This window comes from Colias philodice, chromosome 17, assembly GCF_061535455.1.
Source record: "Colias philodice isolate Cphi_HAF_F1 chromosome 17, ilColPhil1 Martin Lab GWU primary, whole genome shotgun sequence".
Classification (NCBI taxonomy): domain Eukaryota; kingdom Metazoa; phylum Arthropoda; class Insecta; order Lepidoptera; family Pieridae; genus Colias; species Colias philodice.
This window is the reverse complement of record NC_143102.1, coordinates 9,071,607-9,088,488: the sequence shown is the minus strand read 5'-3', so window position 1 is coordinate 9,088,488 and position 16,882 is coordinate 9,071,607. Positions and strand designations below refer to the sequence as shown.

At 34.8% G+C, this 16,882-nt stretch overlaps 3 protein-coding genes across 9 annotated transcripts in view; 1 reads left to right on the top strand and 2 right to left on the bottom strand.

Moving 5' to 3' along the window:
• The first annotated feature begins 6,171 nt into the window (after nucleotides 1–6,171).
• Aladin (aladin WD repeat nucleoporin) lies at nucleotides 6,172–10,391 on the top strand. Its single transcript, XM_089705941.1, has 6 exons — nucleotides 6,172–6,391; nucleotides 6,462–7,057; nucleotides 7,452–7,664; nucleotides 8,173–8,324; nucleotides 8,788–8,986; nucleotides 9,616–10,391. The coding sequence occupies exons 1-6, from the start codon at nucleotides 6,269–6,271 to the stop codon at nucleotides 9,755–9,757; spliced, it is 1,425 nt and encodes a 474-aa protein (XP_089562067.1). The 5' UTR covers nucleotides 6,172–6,268; the 3' UTR covers nucleotides 9,758–10,391.
• A 516-nt stretch (nucleotides 10,392–10,907) lies between these two features.
• LOC149481259 (uncharacterized) lies at nucleotides 10,908–12,810 on the bottom strand. Its single transcript, XM_089705593.1, has 2 exons — nucleotides 12,724–12,810; nucleotides 10,908–12,436 (listed from the first exon to the last, which is right to left on the bottom strand). Exons 1-2 carry the CDS (start codon nucleotides 12,749–12,751, stop codon nucleotides 10,926–10,928), a joined length of 1,539 nt encoding a protein of 512 aa, XP_089561719.1. The 5' UTR covers nucleotides 12,752–12,810; the 3' UTR covers nucleotides 10,908–10,925.
• Nucleotides 12,811–12,900: 90 nt separating this feature from the next.
• f (espin protein forked) overlaps nucleotides 12,901–16,882 on the bottom strand; it is a 98,807-nt gene continuing 94,825 nt past the window's right edge. For 4 of the 7 annotated variants that reach the window (XM_089705530.1, XM_089705529.1, XM_089705527.1 and 1 more), the window contains 4 exons: nucleotides 16,434–16,642; nucleotides 15,815–16,023; nucleotides 15,117–15,281; nucleotides 12,901–13,758 (listed from right to left, as the gene is read on the bottom strand). In XM_089705530.1, the coding sequence (XP_089561656.1) occupies nucleotides 15,169–15,281; nucleotides 15,815–16,023; nucleotides 16,434–16,642 (531 nt within the window). In that variant the 3' untranslated portion in view covers nucleotides 12,901–13,758; nucleotides 15,117–15,168. The remainder of the gene's footprint in view (nucleotides 13,759–15,116; nucleotides 15,282–15,814; nucleotides 16,024–16,433; nucleotides 16,643–16,882) is intronic. The other 3 variants (XM_089705531.1, XM_089705526.1, XM_089705528.1) reach the window with 1 other exon arrangement.

The window sequence follows — 16,882 nt, the reverse complement described above, 5'->3', positions numbered from 1 at the left end:
TTGGTTATAAATATATAGTAATAAGCGAAATAGCGTAAGATAGATTTGATGAAAAAAATTCCTACTCACATGATAGGCACTGTAGGTAACGTGCATTCATATACCTACGAAATACAGACACGAAAAATTTACTCAAACATCAACTAAAATATTATAAAATAGATTTTTATATTAAATGTTATAAAGTAGTGCATTTACCGCTAGTTTTTGTTAAAAAAGTGAATATAGAAATTGTTTCTGTATCAATGAAGGAAACATAAAGAAAATTGATAGAACTTCTACATTTTATAGTATTTGGTAAAGTAGGGCATTTACCACACCCAGTTTCCCGATGTCAGCATTTTTAGCTTTTGCAAGTAAACAAATTGTATATTCTATCGGTAACATTGAAAATTACGGCGCGTTTTATTGAAAATATGCCTGTCAATAAAGTTTTTTTCTACTAAAAGGAAACAGACAAAGAATTAATTTCGTCGATGCTTTCAGTGATGTTCTGTAGACTTACGAGTTGTTGCTCTATGTTCCTCCGAGGTTGGGCAAATACAACCTAAAAAACTTATAATACCTATTGTATTTGGGGATTATAAAAGAAAAGATTATAATAATATTTAGATGTATGTCTAACTGGGGTTATATGGAGAACCACGTTTTTCTGAATATTTTTTCTATATTATATATTCACGACTAGCTTTCCGCCTGCGGCTTCGCCCGCGTTTTCAAAAAAAAACCCGCATAGTTCCCGTTCCCGTGGGATTTCCGGGATAAAACCTAGCCTATGTCACTCAGAAATGATGTAGCTTTCCAACAGTGAAAGAATTTTTCAAATCTGCCAAGTAGTTTCGGAGCCTATTCAATTCATACAAACAAACAAACAAAAAATCAAACCTTTCCTCTTTATAATATTTGTATAGATAAGCATGCATTAGTGTTGTAGTTCCTACGTCCAAAACAATATAAGAAATGCATGTAAACCGAACAATCTCATTTATTTTTTCTTCAATAGTTACAGCATAAATGCTCTACGTGTCTCTACGAACCTACGAGACAAATTTTCATTTTCATTTATGTTGCATTTTGTGCTCTACGATTTAGGTGATAATATTATAATTTTAACTATTTTCAATGTAATTTAAATATCGAAAGAAACTGAAACTTTACTATTTTGTTATCTAGGTTCAAATTTGTAGAGCCCGTTGACATACCTACATTTAAGTGGCAAATTGGTAAAGTAAAAAAAAGACGTGTGGCACTCGGGGACTGCCGCGGTAAAGCTATTGCATAGCATGCTTTCAAGCCACACCCACGAGCCCGTCGGAGTGGGAGGTTTTTTCGTTACGGAATTTCTCGATTCGGTCCCCGCGCTCAAGGCCCGCGATAGAAGCTATGCAATAGCTTAAAAAAAACACTTTCGTATTAGTCTTTATTTACATTTTCACCAAAAGTGAAAATAAAATAATCTTTAACTTTCTAAGGTGACAATGGTTTGTCCCTCTCTTCCATTTTCTTCTTCAAAGCGAATAACTTTTTGTACTCCTTCGCCAGTCTGTTTGGAGAGTATTCCACAGGATCTGACTTGAAGAACCCTGGACCAGCTTCCACGTGCGGTCGGAGGATTGTTCTTCTGAGGATATTCCATGATGGTAACTGCATAATTAACAGGTAGGTATTGGGTAGGATTAATATTATGCAATACAAACAAAGATGTCAAGTTGGAGGGTATTGTGTACTGGATATTAATTATGGGTTACTAAGGATGCATAGTCAATATTATTTAGTCTTTGGAGAAGTGTAACGTTGCGTCACAATGTAATATTCTAGATGCTTTAATACGATTATTATAAACTTTCCGGTTGTCCAGGCTTAGTTGGAGTGGACCATGAGATAAAATAAAATACAATTAACCCGGTAAGCACGTAATATTCTTACGGTAAAATCGGTCGATAAGTTTTTGGGGACGATTTATCATAACAAACTAATAAAAATCTAATCTTCCTTATAATATGGCCGGCAACACACTCGCCATACCCCTCCTGCCTGGTATTGTGGGTGCAAGTGGGCGACGATGATCATCTAACATCAGATGACTCGTCTGCTCGTTTGCCTGCTCTTCACATAAAAATAAAATCATTTATAATGTGCAAAGCTTTTGGATTCAAAATCTTCGAACTTAAATCAGCAACCGTTACAAAAAATTGCCTATTCAAATTCATTTTCTGAACATAGTAGGTAGATAGAAATATGTCGAATATTAGACATTGAACAATAACACTATCAGGCCACAATATGGACTTAATTTACCAACAAATGGGTATAGCAAGCAGTCACACTGGGAAAGCGATAGATAAACAGTATTATCTTCACAAAATTTTACCAGCTTATACAAATCCATCGGTTCATTTCCCCGAGGCACCAACACAGTGCCTCCCACGGGAGCTTTAAGAGGAATGACTTCACTCTGTGTTATTGCTGTTATTGCTATGATTCCCAGTGCTGCCAACATCGTGCGCATTTTATATTCCCGCGTTGCCAGCTGTTTGACAATGGCGTAAAATTTTATTGTCGCTTCATGGTCGTAATAATAACTGTTTTGTGAAGATTAGGTTGTTAGATGCTTGGATATATCGGAATTCTGAAAATAACAAACATCAATTGTTGTTCTTATTTATGATTTGTTAGGTACCTAACTTTATTTATAATATTTTAGAATTAAATGATTGGAATCGCGTAATCGACCATATTAAGCTAGACTTAAATACGCGTGATCTGATGGAATATCGCATTTATAATTTGAGTTCCACTTCAAAATGAATTCAGAGTTACAAGGGTTTTGTCTTTGACTATGGGACCCTAAAAAGAGTACCTAAGTCTAATATTCCCGTAGCCTACAGGAGACACTTCACTTTGCCGCCGATTTCTAAAACTTGTCAACAATATTCACATTTTGTTTCCCAGTATTCTCTAGTGTGTTTTACGATAAAGGAAAGTTTTAATCACTTGGTTTTACGACAGTTTTAACAATAAATTATTCAAACAGACATAATATCTGTGATGTGTCTGTGAGGGATACATGTTATGCTGGCCATACACCATACTTCCTATCGTCCATTCGGCATGACGCTACCGATTGGATCAGTTAGAACTGACCATGTGTGCCATACCATAATGCCAATCCACTCCCACACATGGTCAGTTCTAACTGATCCAATCGGTAGCGTCATGCCGAATGGACGATAGGAAGTATGGTGTATGGCCAGCATTACTGAATGAATCCTATCCTATCCTACAAATCTAACACTAATCCTTCTTCCTACTAATAAATATTATTTAAAATGCGAAAATTTGTGAGAATGTGTGTGTGTTTGTTACTCTTTCACGCAAATACTACTGAACCGATTACAATGAAATTTAGCACACATGTAGAGGGTAACTTGGATTAACACATAGGATAGGTTTTATCTCGGAAATCCCACGGGAACGGGAACTATGCAGGTTTTCCTTTGAAAACGCGGGCGAGCCGCGGGCAGAAAGCTAGTAGCTATATAAACGTAAAATAAAATTAAAATTAATTAATTAATTTTGCTGATATGACATTCATCAAAGGATATGACGTAACTTTTACGGCTTCTTCAATTTAAATTTATCTGGAACCCTAGAGCAAAATGTATTCAGGTAGGTATCTTTTGAATAAAATGCGAACGTGTAAATCATAATTATGTCATCAGTGTATTTTGAGGTTGATTAAAATATTGCTTTGTGGATATAAGAAATTTCATATACAGGGTGTCCCACTGTTAGTATACTAACACGGTATTACCATAATATTGTAATATACTGTGATACTAAGCTCAAAGGAGGTTAGGTTAGGAGGTTAGGAGGTTTTGCATACGCTGAGTACGTAAAAAATACTTATAAAATTCCAGACGCATTTTTTTTTTTCAAATAGATGAATTCTTAAAACTCCATGACCCATGTGTACCTACACCCATAACAAGCAACCCGCCCAACTTTGCCACCAGCACGTGAGCTATCGTTTAAGATTATGTTTTCATAGAGAAAATGCTCACATTAGAGAAGGGGTATATGCCGGTTGCGCGAAGCTAGAGAAGAAAAGATGGATTTTCAGGAAAAATTTAGCAAAAAATTTTTGACGTAATTTTGTTGTTTAAGTATTTTTTACGTGAACAGTAAAACTACAAGTCCCTTCGCGCTTAATATACCAATAGTGGGACACCCTGTATTTTTATTTCTCTCATTGAAATAAATTTTTGAAGTGAAACTTCTTTAAGCGCGTTAAGAGTAAAATTTCAAGGTCGCGTCCTGGCAATACCGTCTCATCATGGATTAATGCGACAGTTTTGGCATTTCACTTCTGACACGTGTGCTCGGCACACACGCTCTTTTTTGATATACCTATGATAAAGATGTGAATCTTAACTATAATAATATACCTACCATTATTAATTATTTGCAAATAAACAATAAGTTACTACCTTAAAATCACACAACTCAAAATAAAACTAGCGTTGGACTAGCAATCTGCATAAAGCTGTCATATACGTACCTATAAAATGGAGATTTTATCTTTTAATTAAAAAGTCAATATCGTAGGTATCCATGATCTTAAAATTGATTCATCATTTCCATTTAGTCGGATATTTCACGGTTCGTGAAGCCGCTCGTTTTACTTTATTCAATTTCTATAGAAAATGTAATCTCAGAAAATCTAACTTTCATGCAATTGAGCTTCAGTTAACATAAAATACTTTTTTATCTAATTAATAGAATAATCACATTTGTTATTAGTTGTTAATAAATTAATAATAGAAAATTTACAAAAGAATTAACAAAAGCAAACTATTATAATGCATGTTAAAGCTTTTTCTTCGTCAAACGGACATAACTACCTACATAAAGTACATAAATCAAACAATTAATTTTATAGATTCTGAACATTCAGTTATGTACAAAATAATGTGTACGATTTTTTTTAACTCTAGTTTTAGAAAATAGTAAATTGAGTAGGTAGGTAACTTAAACCAATCCAAATAAGTCACCCATAAAACCCTTTCGAAATGTATTCTATAAAAACACCTGAAAAGGCATCAGGATATCAATTACTGTTGTCAGTAGCGACGTACAACGAGTTGCATAAATCACCGGGAGCCGCAGTAAATTCACACAAAGTACCTTATAATGGCAAGAATAGCCAGCTCAAGCCTTATCCACAGCCTTATCTACTTTCCTTTTAATGGCTTTTATAGTGCATATTTTGGTCTAATGTATGATCATGGTTTTGGGCATTGAGTTACTATGTACTACGTACTAGAGAGGCCATCGCTACTGCACTTTTTCTAACACGAGTTAGAGTCAATCGTCTCAAACTATTTTTTTTGTAACATTGATTGGTTTTAATTTATAAGTAATAATAGGCAGAATATTTGCAAATTGTATGACTCACTAGCCGCCCCGCGCCGCCGCGCTTGTTGCACAGATTTTTTTTCGTGGAGTCCTCTCTATAATAATACCTCAATGGTTTTGGGTAAGATTATTTAAATGGACAAGACGTTCATGTAGGTAGGTAAGTAGTTATGTAGTTAGATTACTTTAAATAGAACCACAACATTTCAACGAAATAACTGAATAAATATAAGTTTATAGCAGACGATTTGAAATATCAAAATATAACATAAAAATAATAAAAATGTTGTGTGGTTTTAAGAAACCACGGTAAAAGTGAAACTGTTCGAACGGTTCCGAACACTGCTTTGTGTAGCGCATGACCTACTCGGCAGCCGCGATACACGCGACATGCGCTACACAGACCAAAAAGTTTGAGACGATGTAATAAAAGTTTCACTTTAAAAAATAAAAAAAATTACTTCGATCGGCAGACAAATTATTATTGAAAACCATTGAACAAACCTATGCTATTACAGTTAATAGCTCAATGTTGAAAACATAAGATTGCGCTGATATTCGAATTTTGCGCTGTTATATTTAAAACGTTACATATTTTGTTTTAATATCTAAACATTGCATAAAAATTGTAGTTTTATTTTTAAAATTCAGTGGGTATTATAAATAAGATACAATTTTAACATTGAAAAACGTTCAGATTTACGTAGTTGGTGTACACGGAGTCGCTGAGACATTGACATTTGAATTTTGACAACTGACGGCCAATCGCAATCGGAGGAATAATCAAAATTTGAACTGTTGCCGGTTAATCAGTTAGAATTTTACAAACAATAAAGTTTTAAATATAAAAATGTCGATATTTCAAGGATTTCCTGACTTACCAAGTCCGAATGAAACTGCTTACTGTAAAATAAATGAAGTATATTGCTGTGCAAACAACCGATATGGAAATGTATCAACATTCACTAATACGGTAAGGTTATGTTCTTATTTTTTTGTTACCTTATCTGGATAGAATGATAATGACCTTTTACTTATTACAGGTAAACAATCACCCTAAAATAAACGTCACAAGGGACCTACACTACCACAGATTATCGGACGAAAATGTATCAATGTACATAAACGTTGAAGACACATTTCTCAAGAAAATATCAAGTGTTTGGTACAACCAGGGTTTTCTAGAAGCTCTGAGTGTAGCTGCGGATCCGACCACAAATCGTGACAATAAAATCGTAGCTGTAACAGCGTCATATGCATTAAAAATCGCGAATATCTTTTCCACTTTTAGATACTTCCTACAGCCTCATCTAAAGGACATAGGGCCGAAGATTGTGTCGAAATATTCTAGAACTCGCAACTGGGGTAGTTCTCCTGTGAAATGTATGGCTTGGCACCCACATACCACGAAAATTGCTATAGCAACAGCAGATGATGGAGTCCGGGTGTATAGTTCTGATGTGTCCTTTGTGTCGACTTTGAAGTGTAAATCGCAGTGTCATGTGTCCTCATTGAGCTGGAGGCCTTATTCAGTATCAGAAATAGCGGTTGGATGTGAGCAGGGAGTGATTGTATGGACAGTGGACCCTAATTCTATGTTTACTAAACCGTCTTCGAGCAATGCTGTTGTGTTGAAAAGGTACAGTTTTTTTATATTTATCTCTGAAAACTGAAATTCTTGTAATGCTTTATTAGAGGATTCAGAAATTATTGAATAAATAAAAGTCTATATATTATATTATTGTTAACTTTAAAGATGTACAGAATAGCTTTTTTACGTTTTCTAACATTTTCATACAAAATGCAATAATGGCGGCAATTTTCAACATATTTATTGAATAGTATTTCAAATATACCAAGAATACATTATATCTGATCTCTATAACTAGTTACATTAGTACAGTTAGGTTATTGTTTCCTATCTATTTAGATTAGTTCTTTCAAATCTTTCCTGTCTCATTGCAATAAAAAAACACACTCAAGAAGTATCACTTCCAGATTTATTTTATTTATTAATTTATAATTACTTTCAGATCAGGTCACAGTCCAGTCACCGATGTGAGCTGGTCTCCAAACGGCGACCTCCTCATCAGCTGCTGTGGCGCAGACACCTCCATGCTTATATGGGATGTTGCCATGGAAACGGCAGTTCCATTACGAAGGGTGGCTGGGGGTGGAATCGTGTTTGCACGATGGTCGCTCAATGCAAGCAAGATATTTGCCGCTACATCATCTATTATATTTAGGTAAAGTGTGGTGATTTACCTTATATTTTATTGTTTTATTTCAGTTGCAAATATTTTATGATTTAATTAATTAAAGAGACGATAAACAATTCAAAATTTTAATGTTAGACTGGTAGTATATCTAGTGGCAAATTTCTTCAGCGCTGCCAAAAAATAACGTATATGAGTAATATTAGTATGACGTGCGCGCCAGTAGCGCAGGACTCTCCTCTACATTGCATTCAGCACAACAGTTACTTGCCGCCTATACATAACTTAGGTACAAATTATTTTATATTAAAATATAAATAGAGCTATATCAATAACTATTACCTTTTTTGGAACGAAGTTCCTTATCGCGCGTTGTGAAAGGGGGCTAGACGGAAAAAAATTATTACGAAAAGTTGTCACGACACTTTTTGCTAGAGTTGTCGCGCACGTGGTTCTCTGTCTGTCTCTCTCTAACTTAACACTTAATTACATCCGGATGTCCCTTGACATCGCTCAAGTTTTTCTTGTTTCTATACAGGGTATGGGATACAAAGACATGGACGCCAGAGCGCTGGTGCGCGCGAGGTTGCCGCGTGGTCGCTGCGTGCTGGGGGCCGCAGGACATAGTGCTGTTTGCCGCTAAGGGAGAGCCTATTGTATATGCTTTGAGGAACACTGGCTTGTTGAATGGTTAGTTTAATTTTATATTATGTATACTGAGTATGGGATACAAAGCCATGGGCGCTAAAGCGCTGATGTTGCCGCGTGGTCGCCGGAGTGCTGGTGTTAGCGATGTTGCCGCGTGGTCGCCGGAGTGCTGGTGTTAGCGAGATTGCCGCGTGGTCGCTGCGTGCTGGGAGCCGCAGGACGTCGTGCTGTTTGCTGCTAAGGGAGAACCTATTGTGTGCCCTTTGAGGAACACTGGCTTGTTGAACAGTTAGTTTGTATGATGTGTATGCAATGTTTACATTTCACTGGTAGCAAGTATTCATTATCATAGTTTAAAAAAAAAACAGTAAATGTCAGCAGATTATTCTGGCTTTCCATAGCTTCAAGGCCTTTTCTTTGTATTATTTGCATGATTTGCTTTCATCAATATACTCAAAATAATTGCGAGACTATAATTTCTAAATTAGGACTTGTTTTCTTACAGGAGCAAAAGACAGCAAAGCGCAGCCAGTTCTAGATGTAACAAAAGTGGAATTGCCCTCTGGTGATTCTATTGGGGGCCCCATACTAGATATGTGCTGGGACCCCACAGGAAAATATCTTGTCTTACAATTTGAAGAGTCCCACATTATAGCTGTGTTCTGCACTACACAGATGATGATGCAACTCAATGTTACACCTTGGTAAGCTATTTAAAAAATACGAAATTGTTCTTCTATTTTAAATTTAAACCATTTAAGGATGAGCTCTTTAAACCTATGCAACTTCATATGAACTTAAAAGATATATATGTACATATAGCATACATATATGTACGTATGTACGTATGTACATATATGTACATACGTACATATATATATATATGTATATGTACGTATGTACATATATGTACATGTAGCCTCTCTGGATAAAAAATTGCTATTTCTAACATAGCTTTTCATATTGAATCAGTAGTTCATGAGATTAGTGCGTTCAACTAAATAAATAAGCTTTATAATGTGAGCATAAATTATACAATTCATAAATTTTAAAAGTGTGTTGAGTTCATATTATAGAAATTTTTGTGTAATATTTATTAAAGTGAAACTTTTATTACATCGTCTCAAACTTTTTGGTCTGTGTAGCGCATGTCGCGTGTATCGCGGCTGCCGAGTAGGTATACCTACTCGGCAGCCGACCGACACGCGACATGCGCTACACAAAGCAGTGTTCGGAACCGTTCGAACAGTTTCACTTTTACCGTGGTTTCATAAAACCACACAACATTTTTGTCTATTATTATTTATTAAACTTAATGCTATTTTTTTTTCAGTTGCCTTATAAACGGCATAGACAACGAAGTGCCATCGACCATCGCGTTTCAACAGAATTTCAAAGATGGCGCCTGTCTCACTATAGCGTGGTCGAGCGGCAGAGTGCAACACTTTCCTATAGTTTATACTGACTCTTATTGATTAAATTAAATATAATAAGATGGAAAATGGACCTAATGAACGAATTTTTTTTTGTATCGGGTGTAAAATCCTCATGTTTGTGTTTTATTTGAAATTTTGGGAGAAAAGTTAGTCGAAAATAAAAAAAAACATTGTCGCGCAAATTACTGGAATAGATAATTTTGTATTTATTTATAATCTTATTTATTTATTAAAGTTCATTTGAGATAACTATTCATTTAAAACAAAATTTCTGAGTGTTTCCGTTTATCTATATTAATTGGATATTTTGTATCTGTGACTGTCTTTTTTTATTGAAGATGTTACTATAATATTAAGTATAATTTTGTAATAACAACTTGTATTTTTTTGTATGTAACTTGAATCAATAAAAAAATAAAATATTGGTCACTGGGCCAATTACAAAAAATGTGAATATAAATGCTGTTAATGATTCTAAGAAAGAAGGGTCAAATGTTTGAAGGCAAGATTGAACTTTTTATGCTTAGAATGTGAACATGTGTAAACACAACATCTTAGTTCAGGATCCATCGCCCATTTTTGCACTTGATTACTATCAAGCTAATTTTCCGTGAGTAGCTTTATTTTGATGAGACGCCCAATAATTTCATGTACGAAACTCTCGATTGTGGTAGCTAACGACCGAGGTAACGCCCACTTGCAAAAATGGGCGAAGGATCCTGGACTATCTTATAGTCATCAATCATTTGTTTAACTTCAAAGTTGAATAAAACATGTTGCGGTGTTACGTATTAATTCTCGTCATAGGAGCAACAACTTATAAAGTTTCAGCAACATTCTTGCGCATCATGAACAACACTCCTATTAATCAAATCTGTCAAATTTAACTTATATAACTTATGACACTATGTTGTTAATTGTTATACTTACATAGTTTGTTTTTGAAGTGAAACTTCTTTAGGCGCGTTGAGAGTAAAATTTAAAGGTCGCGTCATGGCAATACCGTCACGTCATGGAGTAAGGCGACAATTTTGGTATCTTTGAATCTTGCCAAAGAAGTTTCAGTTCTGACACGTGTGCTGGGCACACACGCTCTTTTGTATGTGGAGAGGAAAATATTTGTATACTTAATGTGCAAAATTCTGTATATTTTTGTAAGATTCAATAATATATAATTTGAAAGAAATAAATGGACTGATACAATACTCTAATTGTCTTTTATTAAAATGCTATCAAAAAATGGCGTCGTCCTAGTAACGTTAAAAATTGTATAGTTTTTGTCAAACCTCTTGCGTGTGCTTATAATTTCTCTTAAATTATTTTTGTGGTTCATATTACGTCGTGGATTTCTTAATTTCAAAGAGTTTTTATATTCATCATCTAATTTTAACTGCACTTTCACATAAATGTCGTTTTCTTTATTTATATCAATAAGATATCCGCTTCGTCTTCCCCTATATTTTCCATTACAGAATCTGAATATAAGACAAATCCTTCCCAAAACATCTCTTTCCAAATTATCCAAATCAACCTTCAAATTAACATTAATATCAGCTTCTATAGGAGTTGCTTTTCTTTCACTAACTGTCTTTAATTCATTATTTATAGATGTTTTTACGTTATTTCTTACCTCTGCTATTGTAGATTTAACATATTTCGATAACGCCTTTATATTTGCTTCCTTTATTTTATTCTTATCTAACTGAACGGATTGTGTTTGCTTCACAAATATTTCTATAATATTCTTTCCTACGATACCACAGCTCCCATTTATAGCATTAACTATAGATTGCTTTTCTAAATCATTATCTGTATCTCTTAGATACATTTCTGCATAATTTCTAACTACACTAACAACTGTTTCGTTGAGAAAAGCATAAAATTCCATCATAAAACTTTTAAGTTCATTAGAACATATTGCGAATTGTTGACAGTTATGTCTGTTCAAATCTGTTTCTGAGTCGTAAACTAAATTCTGATGTTTTCTGTATGTTGGTTTGTCCACATACGCGCATTTAATGTTATATTGATCTGCTAACGAATCTACATCTTTGGTTATTAATGAGAAAAAGGTTTGTAATTTATCTAGAAATGATATTGTTTCTTCAAACTGTTGTGGATCAGTGGTAGGTTTAAATTTATTTACGTAATTTTCTCTTAGTTGTTTCCAATGTCGGAACCACATTTGATTGATAACGTGTGATGTACGCAAATTCGTGCTTTTAGTATCATTTTCATATCCGCTCTTCCAACTGCACTGACTGCCAATTAATTTTGCTATGAGCTGATCTAATGTCTTCATCACAAGAAGCTGTGTTTTATCAGAAATAGCTTCTTTAGCTAAAGCTCTTTGGATTTTGTCTCTGACTTTTTTATATTTGTTTACATTATCCTTAAGGGGTTTGCTTTTTTCTCTTAATCCTTCTTTATTGATGTGTTCCTTTTTGGGTATAAATTCTATTATAGTGGTCTCATCTTTTCCTTCAAGTTTTAGATTGTTTTCTGTCTCCATAGTTATAACATCATTATCTTGGAGAAAAGGTTTCAGTTCTTCTATTTTATTATTAATTACGATTTTAACATGTGATTCAGCAGCTGGATTAAAAAATGGTTCGGCCATATTGTCCCTTAACACATTATATTCTGACGAATTGATATTTGTTATTTCTTCTCGAAATGTACATTTTACTAATGTTTTTAATATAATAACCAATATAACTGTAATCAAAACAGAAACTAAAAAATTTAATGCATTATGAAAAGAGCACTATCAAAAATCTACTTTCTTAGTTAGCTACTAATTTAACTAGGTCCTAGTTAGTAACTATATCTCGTTTTAGAAGGAATAATATTAGAGAAAAAGTCACTGCGAAATTAATGCATAGTTACTATGTCAATATTATGAAGTGTCCTGTAGGGGGACGATATTAAATGGTCTGATTACAAAAGAAGCTGATTTAAATCCAAGATTTACAGAAGCTGTAAGTAGGACATGAATACATTACCTCTAAGAAAGCGTTTTGAAAAATGCATTACTCCGTATTCCTAAAGCAGTAATTTCATTTTTATTACCTTGTTTACTACACGAATGCTATTTCGCGCAACACATGCAATTTAAATATTTTATTTCCCTGCATTTGGTAAGGTATCAGTTTCATTGGCAGTAAAACAAAAACACAATGTAAGCAACAGATTTTATTAACAACATAATCTCATACAAATTCATATAAAAAGTACAGTTACCAAAAAAAATTAATTCCAAAAAATATGTCGAAAGAATTTTTTGGATAAATCTTTGAATGTACACGCAAAGCTTGTTAAGCTTACAAACTAGTATTGCAACAATGGTATCACTCGCTTGTTAGAAAACTTAATTTTATATTAAATATTCGTATTAAATACTAGCAGTACTAGCACTCTCTGGCTTCGTAAACATAAGGCAGTAAATATATCCATATATCGTTATATAATTACTTCGTAAGTACATTTTTACATTGTTTTGTTAACGCTACTTTATAGCTACTTACTTAATCGAAAGAGAATACAAAAATAAAATGGACAATTTAAATTTTTACGCCTTAGATTGTCCAAGGTATAAAAATAAGACAGCAAATTTTTAATATTTTATTTGAGTTACTCGTTTTATATTTAAACAAACAAAAATAGTGCCTATTTCAGATCTTATGTTAAGAAAATTTGATAACATACTTTGTTAAGCACTTAAAATATTGTGAGCGATCACATAAATATCTTTTATTACACACTATGAGCACCAGTTTCAAACAATATTAGTATTAAATCTTCGCTAGGTATACCTACCTACATTATTAAATTCTTTTGTAGCTGAGCCTTTATTAAAACAAAACTTATCATAATTTCCCCCCCCTACATTCTGTAATAAACGTTTTTTGTAAGTATTCGTATAATAATATATTTCAATACATTTCTAATTTCTCCGTGTCACGCTCTGCCTACTCCGTCTTAATTTGGAATATCTAAGCGTAGTCGACGACATACTTAGAACCATCTAGAAACGAATAGGGGAGATGGGCCCAAAGGGGGCACCTTACGGGAAAATTAAAAAAAATGAAGTTTGAAAAGAAGTTAATCCATTTATTTTTTTGCCAAAAGTTCCATTAATAAATACTTTTGAATGCTAAGTGGTTAAATTTGTCAAAAGTTAAAGTATATAATAATTATTTACAGATTACTAAAAGCCTACGATTGCCCGCTTTGCCCGAAGGGGAGGCCTAAAGCGGGCTTTCGTTTAGGGCAAAACGGGCAGTAGTTGGGTAAAGCGGGCAGGCCTGGATTTAAACAGTAGATTTCAAAATATACAGCCACTAATAATATATACAATAATAAATAGAGTAAAAGACACAGAAATATTTTATAAGTTATGTATTTCAAACAGTCATACAATTATTTTTAAATGAATATATGAAACAAAAGAACTTCTTAGGAGCTTTAAACTTTTAGGTACAATATTTCCAGATATATCTGAAATAATATTTAAAAAAATAACGCCCTGTTTACAGTCTATCATTATTTAGTCTCTAATAAGCGATACAATTATTTCATATATATATATTTTTATAAATCCTAAAATAATGTAATAGGTAGGTATACAAGTTCCAAAAATTCTTGTTTAGACAGCCCGTAAAATAAAGAGTCCATGTGGAATACGTATTCCAAAAGCTCCATTTCTTGTTCCGTAGAAAAGACAGTAAGTAGTAAACCTACCAAGCTTTACATTACACGAACCCAATTTAAGATGTCTGCAATGTCGTTCTTGGAATCCCATATTTAGTTGTTACTTTTTTGACAGGTTTTCCTAACTCTTGCACTTCTCGTTTTGCTTGCTGCATAGTTGAGCGTTGCCATGAGGCTTGTGAAGTTTTACGCTTATATTTACGCCGTTTATAAGCGGTCATCTGAAAGGAAAAAGCAAATTAACAAAATAATGTAGGTAACATTTTAGCGGACGGGGCAAAGCGGGCGCGTGCCCGCTTTACCCTGCCCGCTTTGCCTTTTTCGACATTTGAAAGGTTCAGACGAAATTCTACCTCAAAATTTTTAGACACGTGGATTTTTATGGAACCAAAATATGGCCAGATAGCCACTTAATAACTAACAAATTTTGGTTAAAGGATTGTAAACACCAAAATAAAAAGAACACACATTACATACCTTGCAATATTTTTCAAAAATCGTCGAAAAACATTTATTTGTTGCAGCTTGTAAATGCGTGCTCGCAAGCGAATCCAACGACTGCCGCGAGGTGGGAGGGGTGTGGGGATCGTGCTCACGAGTCGCGCGCGCGCCATTATTTAAAATTCCGATACTATACTAAGTGCCCTCTTTAGGCTCTGTGCCCACTTTAGGCCCCTTTCCCCTACACGTCTAGTTTTCTTTAGGTAAATAATAAAACACTAACTATAGCATTAAACCTATTCGAGTAAGTTAAGTTTGCTGTTAGTTTTGCGCAGTTGAGCTCTCCACGGGATAATTTTGGCGCTTTCTTCCTCCTCGACACCGTGCTTGCCGTTCGTTGTAGCGTGTCCTGGGAAAAAGTAAGCTATTTAAATTTTCTGGATACAAAATTAGGAACAAATGCATTAAGTTAAGGGTGATAAAACATCGTGCGAGATTTCTTGTTAAATTTTTAAAAATGAAAAAGAGCTAGGAATTGCATTTTTAGGTATCAATGCATTTTTAGCAGAATTTGCCAATATGTTCTGCTATTTAAATAGTGACAAGTGTAGTGTGAGATGATCTTTATCAGGTACCATACTTGCGATAGAAAATTTTAAGTACGCATGGTAAGCTTGTAGTAAAATACCCATATTAAATCACTGCAACAACGTTCAGTGAAACACATGAAGTGCTAACAACCACCACAATCCCTTCAAATAAGCACAGCAAAGTTCATTAGCTTTAAGTGCCTGCAACCCCTACAACCCCATCAAATCACCACAACAACGCTCATTACCTTAAAGCGCCTGCAACCCCTACAACTTCATCAAATCACCACAACAACGATCAGTTGAAAGCATAAGCTTCAAGTGCCTGCAACCCTCACAACCCCCAACTCACCATTACAATGTTCAGTTGACAGTTTCATCTCCGAAGGCGCACGAGCGGGCGGCGGCGGCGCGTCATAACACAGAGTTATGTTATCTATGGACACTGCTCGCCCGCCGCCCAGTGCGCGCCATCCCTCTCGCTCGCGCTCCCGCTCCTGTTCTCTCTCTCGCTCTGTGATGCCGTTGCTGTCTTCCACTTTCGGCGTGTATAGGGATTGCCTGGAAGATTGTTAGGTAAAATAATAAACGTTTAAATAACAAGGTTTAATAAGAGATCTATACGATTTTTTTCCTAAGAATGTTAAGCTATAATATAAACTTAATTTACATAATTATTGTATATAAAGGATACATAATTTATAGGTAAATTTCTAAATCAATAACCAAAAATATTTTCACTTATTACGTAATTATTAGATATTATTGATTTATTTAAACTGCTAAATTCGAATCCAGATCCTCTTAATCAATTATTATGTAACAAATTTTGTAAATTTATGTTTATTTATTATTTATACACCCAAATTCAGATCCGATATCTAAAGATCGATATTCATTATTATGTGTATATCCTACTTCCTACTTTCGTAAACTACTGATATGCCTCTGAATAAATCCTTTCAACTTACCGCAATCGATTCTCCGCCTCCTCCCGTCTTGCCAGCAGTTGCCTCTTCCACGCGGGCACAGCCGCGGCTCTCCGTCTCTCCGCCTCGCCCGCGAGCTCTCTCTCCAGATCTCTCCGCGCTTTCTCCGCCGCTCTCCGTGCTAACATCTGCCGCTTCCACGCCGGTATCACATTGCCAGCCGCGTCGCGCTCTGGGACCTGTGGGCAACCCTTCCGTCGACCAGCCGTCGTATTGAGTGCACAAAGGACAGCGTCCACTAGTTATACCGGTCACTCACTTTCGCAAACGCAAATCCTCAAGTGTAGGACAATTGCGTTTTTTACATTGTTGGGTACAAACATTCGTACGGTCAAATTGCGCGAATGTTTGCACGCAAGTGAGTGACCGGGGTTAAAGAACGATTGAACGAACTGTCCGACAAACACAGTTCAAAAACAGGTGGCGCTGTT

Bases quoted from the DNA above. Each gene is read 5' to 3' on its own strand.
- Aladin (XM_089705941.1), top strand. From the start codon at position 6,269: ATGTCGATATTTCAAGGATTTCCTGACTTACCAAGTCCGAATGAAACT. The intron at 7,058-7,451 runs GTACAGTTTTTT...AATTACTTTCAG, and splicing joins AATGCTGTTGTGTTGAAAAG to ATCAGGTCACAGTCCAGTCA. The intron at 8,325-8,787 runs GTTAGTTTAATT...GTTTTCTTACAG, and splicing joins GAACACTGGCTTGTTGAATG to GAGCAAAAGACAGCAAAGCG.
- LOC149481259 (XM_089705593.1), bottom strand. From the start codon at position 12,751: ATGCATTTTTCAAAACGCTTTCTTAGAG. The intron at 12,437-12,723 runs GTAATGTATTCA...TTTTGATTACAG, and splicing joins TTCAAAACGCTTTCTTAGAG to TTATATTGGTTATTATATTA.